Raw genomic sequence first — 11,092 nt, 5'->3', positions numbered from 1 at the left:
TCAGCAATTGTTAGTCAATAAAATGAGTAGAAATTATAAAGACCATGAACAAGTTATCATCTGACTATAACATTTTTAAGACCAATTGGAAATCCCCAAAAGTACCCCTTCAGCCCTGGCGTTCATTGCGTTGTGTTAAATGTTTAAATGTTTTAAGGAAGAAGAAAAAAAAGAATCCCTTGAAACCACGAAACTAAGATTAACCAAAAGATGTTTTAAGACCTCGTTAGGATCAGCCTAACCGTTGTCATGGCAACGAAGTTGCTTGCATGGCATCCATGGTTTTGTACTTCGTTCGGTTACTGACAAAGGAGTATATCACATATATAATTAAACTTTTGGCTTTAAACACATTATTTCGTAAAGTATTGATATTTAAAACGTATATGATATATCAATTATCACGTATGATATGTTTTTTCTATTTTTTTATATTCCCTAGATGAAATAATTTGAGAGAAATAAGGCCATAAGATTCGGACAAGTTAGAGCAAAATGTAAATAAACGTCTGGATGCTGCGCGCCAGACTCGCATGTGTAGCGCCCTTCTACTCCCTCAGTACTCGTAATATGAGTGATAGCAGCGTATATTTCATGAATGTATCACCTAAAAAGACCCGTTCTAAGGCTCGGGCCGCAGCATCAAGGGTCCAGCAAAAGGAACAATGCGATGAAACGACAGGAAGCAGTAACATGGGCGGCATTAATAAGGTCGGTGGAGTATAGTGAAACTCATTAATTACTAGTAATGTTTAGTAATTTCACTATATTAAAGGTAATTCGTTAATCACTTGTCATATGGTGAAGCTTGATTTAGAGGACTGTATTTTGATCTACGACATTAAATGTGACAGTAGTGTAGGTTATGAAGATCAGGTAAAATGTGAGGCGAAAGTACAAATAAGGTAACCTTGTTTCAGATCAACAAAACCATTGAAAACCTACCCTGACCTCCCTTAGCACAAGGGATTTATCATAATTTTTACAATATAAATGTACCAGACACGCCCATGATTAAGTACCACACGAACTGTATACAAACATCCAGCAGACTGAGTGGCTCTTCGTGCCACCACCTTGCCTCTCTGCAAACAGCCATTTCATGTGGGGCCTCACATACTATCTAATTTCATGAACAGGAAGTGGTAATAAATGTGTAGTTTAAGGATGCGAATTTTATTTACTGATTAGTACGGTACTAATAAAATTACATCAAACCTGCGTGCACATCTGAAAGTATTCTCATTTGAGAGACATTCAGCTTCATAGGATCTTTTCTAACACCAGAGCATTGTTCGTGCAAGCTCTTGAATATACACATTACACAAAAAAAATTACTCTTCCATTTGGTTTTTGCTTCCAAGAGCTGGCTGCTTGTATGCTACCACCACTAGCTAGACCATGGCATACTCGGCAAGCTGCTGCATCACATGATTACTATGTGGCCGTTGGCAACTCAAGGGTTTGCCATTCTGATAACAGTTTCTTTGCCTACACCTCAAAGCTTTGGAGTTTTTTTCATTCTCATGTCATTCCTAGTAACTATGACCTGGTACATTTTAGAAGACAGGTTTTTCACTTCCTTCAAAATCTGTAAATACTTAATCTTGTCTCTTCTCTTTCCCTTTCCTTCAGAATTCACTATACTTTCTTGTCTCTTCTTTTTCTTTCATTAACCTCTATATTTCAATTAAGGCTTGGCCGTGATGTGGACTTTTGTCTATGATTGGAGCCTCCAGTGGAAAAAAAAAAGTTATGGATGGATAGGGGATCAACAGATGCTTCCCATATCTAATAATGTACCTTCTTTGAGAGTGCCAGATTTTACTTTCTATGCATGTGTAAACGAAATTGAAATAATCCAATTTACCATTACAACTAGCATAATTTGGCTTCTGTTTTATGAATAACCTTAGCCAAGATTACACGGCTTAGTCTGAAAACAAATGATATTCTCTTAGTTATTTTTATCATTATCATTGTTATACAACCTTAGGACACATTTTATAGGGCTCCTGCTACTTCAAGGCTGTACTCCACACAGGAATAGTGAAATGATGGGCTCCTTTGGAGCAAGACGGTCATCAACAAGACTATTCTTTTCTGTCCATCGATGAAGATAAAGCTTCTTCAGAGGTGACTTCTCAGTCGTAACCATTTGCAGGAGGGGTCTGATAATGCTAGCATCTTATTAACGCACATCTGCTGTAACAGGAAAGGCAAGAACATCATGGCCAATTGGGGATATTGGCATTCTAACCACAAGACACTTGTTTACATAAGTTATGGTAGTTGGGATGGCTGAAATAATTTGTATACATATTTTTAGACTTTCTGTGGCTAAATGTAGGTTTATATCCATAACTCTAATCTTTTCTAACTACTTTCAGGAGCTTTTATCCTCAAAGGCTGCACCAGCAAAAAAGTTGGCAAGAAGAAAACGAATAGAAATTATGTATGAAAAGGAGCCTGGATTGGAGGATTTGCCCTTGAAACAAAATGGTGTTGATGAGACCAAACCAAACTCTGAACTGGGTGATCAGGATATTTCTGATGGACAGCAAAATGCAAACAATCAACACAGCTACCTTCCAGAAAATAAGAGGTTGAAACTGGTAGGAAAAGTATCCAATACTTTATCTATAGTTTATTAGATTATGCTACAATTGTATTTTCACTAGGCATTGCTTAATGAGACTTTCCACTTGTCTGGGAATTACCAATATATTCAGCAGTATATAGTACAGTGTCACACGAGGACCAAGAAAAGTTATATTTGTCTGAGCAAAGTGACTGATTAATCCATGTATGTATATTTCAGAATTCATAAAAAAAGGTTCAAATTACCCATAGATTGAATAACACTGAACTAGAGGCATTTGTCTTTGGTTTGCTTTTTAGGCTTAGGGTAAACTAAGCACACTGGGATGAATTTTACGAATGATGGTTTTGGTGATTGAAAATAAATGTACCACATCCTGACACTAACTTTAGCTTCATTTTTAATGTTCTCAGAATAGTGAGGTAAAAGTTTTGAGACCAGGGCAGCCAGGCTGGGAGCCACCTCACTGGCAAGAAGTCCTGGAGAATATCCGCCAGATGAGGGCTGCACGGGATGCACCAGTTGATTCTATGGGAGCTGAGAAATGCATGGATAAAGATGCTCATCCAGAGGTAACGTAACATGTTTTGTTTGTGTTTAATTTATAATGGGGAAGGAGAGCAGAGGAAGAAGTCCATGGAACGCACTACCAGTGTACTTAAGGATCTATAACTGAACGTTAGAAGTTACTATTTTAACAAGATTTGTTTTATATAAAATTTTCATGAATAAGCTGTGGCAAATTGTTGTTGATAACTTGGCTTTTAATTTCTGTACATATTTTTCTTTATTCTCCAGCTTGTGTATGAAAATCCTAGATATTTTAGTTACCTCAAACTTTTGTTGTTTCCATAGGGAATTTAAACAGTAAATCATGTATAAAGGATGAGGATTTTTATGTTGTTCTTCAGGACTGCTAAATAGGAGAAGATTGATGAAAATGAATTGAGAGACCAAGTTAAGCAGTTGTTCTGAAATGTTTGGAATGCAAGATTTTTTGATAGTCTATCTGTGGACCCTTTGTGTGGATGTTTGGGGCAAAATGAGTAACCATATTGAAGAGACAGACCAGAAAATTCTACTGTGAGCAGTCAGTGGTTTTGTTGTAGTTATGACTGAATGAATAGCAGTTGAGAGTCAGTCATACAATGAAATAGCTTCATAACTTGTAGAATGATAAAATCGTGATGCCATTATATCTATTTTTTTCATGTTAACTTTTAAGTACTGGTATACATGAAGTTGTACAGGATATTTCCTATTTTTCTGTGCTTGTGATGGTCAGCCTAGGTGAAATAAGTTAAAGGCTTTTATCCTGCCCCATTTTAACTGATAGCATTGTGAATCCTGTGGTAATCCATTCTGGTAACAGTAAAGGTTATACCATGTCTAGGAATAACTGTTCAGGTGCTATCACTAAAGTGATACCATCAGTTTAATGCCACCTTCCCACCATTAGATAGTGGCAATGCCTGCAAAGGTCTCAACTCCTCAGTTTTTGGTGAAGAAGCAGGTTGAGTCATATGCTTTACTCTTTTTACACTTCGTTTGTCTGTGATATCTGAGTGATATCTAGTTAGCCCCTAATGGTGGACATATGCACACTGCGAGGCAACTATATAACAAAGTCAATACTGTATTGAAATCACTGTTTGATGTGTCCTTTCAGGGTTTCTGGGTTGTAAACACCTGGATGAAATGTTTCCTTTTTAAATTGCAGTTATTTTGGTTATGCACCTCATGAACGATGGCTGCACATAGCACACTGTAGCAAGCTGAGGATGTGTAATCGAATTGAGTGGCTGCATAAGCTTGACCTACCCCACAAAAGTGGAAATTGAGTAAAAGATACAAGTAATTGAAAAATGAGGTGGAATCTTAGAGATGATGAAATTTCATTGATTGGATGTGGTCAGAACTTGCATGTGTTTTGAAATTGAGAGAATTAACTTGACTTTTCAGGTGTGCAGATTCCAAGTGCTTATTTCCTTAATGCTAAGTAGCCAAACTAAAGACCAGGTAACTCATGCAGCCATGACTAGGCTGCGGGATCATGGACTCACTGTTGATAACATCTTAGCAACTGGTGATGACACCCTTGGTCAGCTTATTTATCCAGTGGGATTTTGGAAGGTGAGTCATAAGAATTTTGTTTATTGATCAATATCTGATTTGAAGTTTTTCTGCTTTAACATGAACATCACTAAACTACTAGTAACCAGGTTTTACAGTACTTAGCAAATCAGTTGATGTCGGTTACAATTTTTCTGTGATGCATCCACTGTTGCACACTGCCATTTAAGGTGTTGACCTGTGACTTTTGTTTCCTTCCATTAAGTTAATCACCTGTCCAGTGAAGGAGTCTCCCTCGTATTCCTGTTTACTGATCCAGCTTCTTAATTTCCCTCCGATGTTGTACAGTGTCAGATGCTTTCTGGCAGTCCAGGAATACACAAGTCTACCTATCCATCCCTTTGATCTAAGACAGAGCTCATGCTGTCATAGAGGTCTGAGAGATTTGTAGTATATTAACTTCTTTCCCTGAATTAGGTAGCTTCTTGTGTGGAGTCAGTCATGTATTTGCTATTTTGTGATCTTTTCCACTGTTTTCCATACCTTAGTTGTTAGGGAGACTAGAATGTAATTCTTTGATACTTTGTGATCATATTTCTTAAGCCATAATGAATTATTCCTGTGGCAGTTGGGGGCTGAATTTTCCTGTCCATGTTTGAAAGATCCCATGCTTCCTTTACTGACTAACCAGCATGCATAAATATCAACAAGGCTCTGTTACCTAGAGATAACCATGGTGGAAAGACACTAAATGTTCATCAAATTAAGCCCCCTGCTTACACCACAATGTAAACAAACAGCTGTGATTATGTGTAATTCAGATGATGAAAACAGTTAACTATTTAAAGGTTAAATTTATGTATTTTTGTTAATTTCAGAAAAAAGTTGTCTATATTAAGAAAACTTGTGAAATACTGAAGAAAGATTATAATGGAGACATTCCACCAACATTAGAAGAGATGTGTAAGCTGCCAGGTGTAGGACCCAAGATGGCTCACCTCTGTATGGACATTGGCTGGGGAAAGTTAACAGGAATTGGTAATGTTTGATTTTCATGATTCAGTTTGTAATGTACATGATAGCTGTGTGATTTCCTATGAAAATGTTGTCATGGAAGTTGCAAGGAAGCAGTTTATACCAAGGCAAGCTATTATTGAATATCAACACTAATTTTTCACCATGTTACAGGTGTAGATACACATGTACATCGCATCAGCAACCGACTGGGATGGACTGGTCGTACCACAAAGACACCAGAAGAGACACGAGTTGCTTTGGAATCCTGGATGCCTGAAGATATATGGAGTGAAACCAACCTACTGATGGTTGGATTTGGTCAACAGATATGTTTACCAGTATTGCCTAAATGCAGTGAGTGTCTCAATGTGACGCTCTGTCCATATGGGAAGAACTCAGCTAACAGATCCCCAAAGAAGCACTCTCATCAGTCACCAACTAAAGCAAGAAACAAATGAGTGACAAGTGAAAAACATTCTAAGCTAAGAAGTGCAGAGATAAAAGCCAATGTACAAATTTTTTGATTTTTAGAATTAACCTAAAATTTCTACCTTTAGTTTGGTTAGGAAAAGAATCTGACTTTTTTCCGTAAGTGCATGTTCCTGTTGTGAAATTTTATTTTTGTATCAAATAAGTATCAATAAAATATAGCTCTATACATATACATTTGATATAAGCTCATCTTTTCCCAACTGATGAAATAATGACAGAAACAAGTGTTTTGTTTTCATCACTGACTTTATACTATTTTACACTGAAATACATTACGTTTCAGCAAAATTACTATTCACTTATGAGAATATATCAATTCAAGCACAGTTAAGGTAAAATATATTTGTGATGTAACAGTTTTCTTAACCTGAAAATGATTTGAAAAACACGTACCATCTAGCTGATATGGCAAAGCCCTGGGCATGGAGGCTTTGCCTTTGCATCAGCCCCTTTCTAAGCAGCCTTTAATATTACCATTTGTTGAAATTGTGTTTATACTCATTGATTTGGCTCTTATTTTCCGGAAATATGACAAGTTTGTATAAAATAAAATGATATGCTACTTTTAATTTACAAGATTTTGTTTTAAAAAATACATAAGACACCAAACCAATACCAGTGCAGGTATTCGCATGACTCCTGCCAAAAAAGACCAAACGTGCTTGACCCATATTCCCTCCAGCATGGATTCAAGAAGAAACAAATTTACAGCAAAGTTCAAGCTTTGAGTGATTGAATATGCAGAACAGACTAACTACTTTTATGCAGCAGCAAAGGAATTTAAGCTCTTTGCACAACTTAAGCATATGCCAAAAAACAAATGTGCTAACAGAGACAAGTGCAAAAATTGGCCTCAGTTGGAAGTTGAAGTGGCAAAGTATGTCAGTGACAATGGACAGAATGGATATGTTGTTTCCCGAAGAACAATTCAAATCTGCCTTGAAACTAGCAAGGAAATTAGGCATCACAGATTTTAAGGCAAGCCATGGTTGATGCATAATTCATTAAAAAAAATGATTTTGTATCAAGAAGGAGAATGAAAATATCATCTTCCACAAGAACTTGATGACAAAGTTAGTGAACTTCACTGGTTAAGTGTGTAATACTGAAGGGGTTTTTATTACTGGTATTTTTTGCAGATCTATAGGTTCTATGATACCGTATATGATATAAGTTAGCCTGAGTTAAGAACTTCGACACAGACTACTGAAAGCATGTTGTAAGGTAAGTTAGCCTCCCGTAAGTTGGTGAGCTTCATCTGCTGAAGGCACTGCACAGCTTTACATTTCATGTTTATCAGTAAATATTTTTCAAGTCTGAAGCTAAAAGTTGCTCCTAGCCCTTCCTCTTCCCATCATGCATGGGATCAAAAACTTGATCTATACATGAGTTTATACAGTAGTGTGGCCTTAACTGAATAAGTTACAGACCTCTCATCAACAAATGTGAAGTTCTAAATAATTTTCAAGGATAAGGTAAAGAAGTTACACCCTTGTATGAAAGAGGATAATTCAAACTACAGCTGGGAAAAAAAAAAATACCGAGAAAATCTGTAAACCTTGGTGATGCTTACTCCCTTACATCACCAAGAAGTGTTACATAACCAACAAATGCTCCCCTGTGCCACTTTCAATTACCAAACCAAAAAGTTGATAATGTTATTAACGATGGCATCCCACATACACTTATGACTACAACTGAAGCTGAAAGCTACTGAAGAGCAGAATATTAAATCAACTGATGATTTTAATACTGAGCTGTGGTTCAGATTCTTAGAATGGACCATATCCTTGAAGTTTTAATTTTCACATGTGCAAAATTTATAACATCTTGAAGCCAGTAATTTTAGAGGTCTATAGAAAAGAATTTGATGATTTTTGAAGAGTTCTTGGCAATTTGATGGCTAGACACAGGTGCAGTTCTGAGGCACTTTTCACATACTCTTGATTGAAACTGTTTCATTGCATCCTTGGTACAACTGTCTTCTGAATGTCCAATTAGAAGTATCATCGCCAAAGAAATGTTGTTCTGATTTTCTTTCAAGATTATCAAATCCTGTGAAAGAAACCTATAACTACTGTTGAAGCAGTAGAAGGAAGACACTCTTGGCCATTTTGGCAAAAGAAATCTGCTCATGCATGAAGATCCAAGTACATAGGGCATTTTCAAAGTACTTCAAATCCTGCATTTCATGGAAGAGTGGTTCTTGGATTTCAAGTCTAACAATCACATACGGACAGTTTTTCAAAATCTAATATCTTCCAGAGAGTGTTTGAACAGTTATGTAGTTAGCAGCAGAAGATGTACAAAAGTAAAAGCAAAGCCACCTTACTGTGAAATAGGTCTGGTTGACCAATACAAAGGACCATATGAAAGCTTCCATGCAATATGTAAGCATGGATAACATGCTTTTCTAAAATAGATAAAAATGCAAGAATGCCTTCTTTCTCAGCCCTTGACAATAAACATAAAGAAATCTAAGTTAAGACTACCTTGCATTTCTCCTAATACTGTAATAACATCAAGCAATGAACCAAGAGGTGGAACATGTGGGTAGGTGGACTTGGGACATCTAGAACGTGGAAGAAAAACGATGCTGTTAGGGTTTTTTTGTGGACTACTTCTTGAAGGTGGAAGTGATGGTATGATACTGAGCAATGGTAGGTAAAAGCGGCACACATGTATAAAGAGGTATTCCACTGCAGCCATAGACACATGTAGACGAGAGATGGTGAGTGCAGGTCGCTCAAGATGAGTGGAACAATCTTGGTGGAAATGGTAAAAAGAAGTGGAAACGTGTTAGAAAGTGTAAATTAAATCATGGGGCACAAGACGGCTGCTAAGTGGAAGGGGAAAGTTTTTTTTTTTGCTATTGTACAGGTGTACAGTATTGGGTCACTACTGGTAAAATTCTTAATACTTGCCACGGACACGTGGAGCATTGTACGCAAATGGTAAATGGAACAGTGTCATTATACACATAAGGGTAGTTTAGTCTTGGGTATGTGGAGACGAAACAATAATGCATATAGAAAAGGAAGACTTGATGATGAGAAGCACTGGTTTAATGTAGCAGTTCGAGGAGGGGGAGGTTAATGGTTTAATGTTGTTTGTTCAACTGTCACTGGCCAGTGAGAACAAAGTCTTCCAGTGTCACAAGACCTCACCACACAGTACATCTTTAAACCCACCGGAAAATAAAAAAAAGGCAAGACACCAGTTCACGTCAGAAGAACAAAGACATCTTCTGACTGTATACCCTACAACTGCCACACAAGAAAAGAGAAATCTGATATATTTTGGGGTTACATCAGAGACACGGTAATGATATGCGCTGCTGTTATGTGATAGGGCATCTTAAGGTATGTGTCTCGAATGGCAGCAGTGACCACTTGCGTAACCTGGGGTCTGTCTGCATGCGTGACGGTAATGCGTAAAGATCTTAAATAATCCCTTGTCACTAAGGCGAACCTGTGGCTTTTGGGCGAGAACTGGTTTTTTGAGACTAGCTAGGCCCGTCGACGCCCTAACATATATAACAAATGTTGCATGTAATTTCTCAGGAAGGCGAGAAGCGTGTGTGTAGAGGGGAGGGTAATAACATCTGTCCTTCACAAAAAGGTGTTTGTCCACTGAACGAGGAAGCCAGGTGAACCAGGTAGTACTCTATTGTAATATTTGATCGTTGTATAATGTACTGTCATGGTTGATCGTTGTGTAATCTACGGTAATGGTTTATTGTTGTATAATCTACTGTAATGCTTGATCTTATTTTGGAAGGGAGCCCTTCTGGCTAAATTAGACTTCGACAACAGACGAAATGGCCTTAGCTAACAAGGCCTGTCTTGTGACTGGGGGTATAGCAATCCTGCTGGCTTTGTTGACCAAAATGTAATGTAATGAACCATAAGGTTTAGAGCGACAGTCCACTGCACGAGTGTAATGAGACTCCTAGGTACAATGGCGTGCCCTTTGACCTGACCCTTAAGGGTCAAGCTTATGATCACACCATAAGAACATTTAAGGTGTTCATATGACGAGGGTGAATCCTTTTCTCTTGAACCTAACTTTAACCTAAACCCATTTTTTTTTTTAGAATCTGGTGGTCCAATTTTTTTTTGCTATACCCATTTTTTTTTTAGAATCTGGTGGTCCATTTTTTTTTTTGCTAAACCCATTTTTTTCTCTTTTTAAAATCTGGTAGTCCAATTTTTTTGCTAAACCCATTTTTTTTAGAATCTGGTGGTCCAATTTTTTTTGCTAAACCCATTTTCTTATTTTTCTTTTTAGAATCTGGTGGTCCAACTTTTTTTTGCTAAACCCATCTTTTTTTTTTTAGAACCTGGTGGTCCAATTTTTTTTGACAGACACACACACACACACACAAAAAGATGTTATAACTTGACATGACGATTGTCGTGTGGCTAATTAGGGCTGGGTCAACTCTCGTTAGACACTAGCATGTCTCCAGTAGTTCAACACCCCCTCCCTCCCAAAAAAAAGAATAATGCCTGGGATGCGGTCAATTCTAAACGCGCCTGAGGCAATACTGTCAACTCAACCCATGGGTGGTTTTTTTTGGGTCATGTCATGGAATGATTTGGGGTCAGTTGGGTGTGGTTAATTCAGTCACTTCCCGTCAGACCTTGTACCACTGGTGTATATATGGACAGGTGGCAGTGAGACAACAACAACAACAATGGTGATGATATAATATGATCATCAGTTATCTATTAATAGCATGACTGTTGCTGAGAGAGTAATATCAGTTATCTAATATTTTGACGTAGAATATATATATATATATATATATATATATATATATATATATATATATATATATATATATATATATATATATATATATTCCTATGAGTCCACGGGGGAAAATGAAACACGATAAGTTCT

At 37.2% G+C, this 11,092-nt stretch overlaps 1 protein-coding gene across 1 annotated transcript; it reads left to right on the top strand.

The window, feature by feature from the left end:
- The first annotated feature begins 496 nt into the window (after positions 1 to 496).
- On the top strand, positions 497 to 6,350 carry Nthl1 (Nth-like DNA glycosylase 1). Its single transcript, XM_071685600.1, has 6 exons — positions 497 to 711; positions 2,391 to 2,615; positions 3,016 to 3,174; positions 4,565 to 4,735; positions 5,554 to 5,713; positions 5,864 to 6,350. Exons 1-6 carry the CDS (start codon positions 514 to 516, stop codon positions 6,148 to 6,150), a joined length of 1,200 nt encoding a protein of 399 aa, XP_071541701.1. The 5' UTR covers positions 497 to 513; the 3' UTR covers positions 6,151 to 6,350.
- The last annotated feature ends 4,742 nt before the right edge of the window (positions 6,351 to 11,092 follow it).

This window comes from Panulirus ornatus, chromosome 40 (assembly GCF_036320965.1).
Source record: "Panulirus ornatus isolate Po-2019 chromosome 40, ASM3632096v1, whole genome shotgun sequence".
Lineage (NCBI taxonomy): Eukaryota > Metazoa > Arthropoda > Malacostraca > Decapoda > Palinuridae > Panulirus > Panulirus ornatus.
Note: the sequence above shows the minus strand (reverse complement) of the source record. Positions and strands in the feature narration are given on the sequence as shown.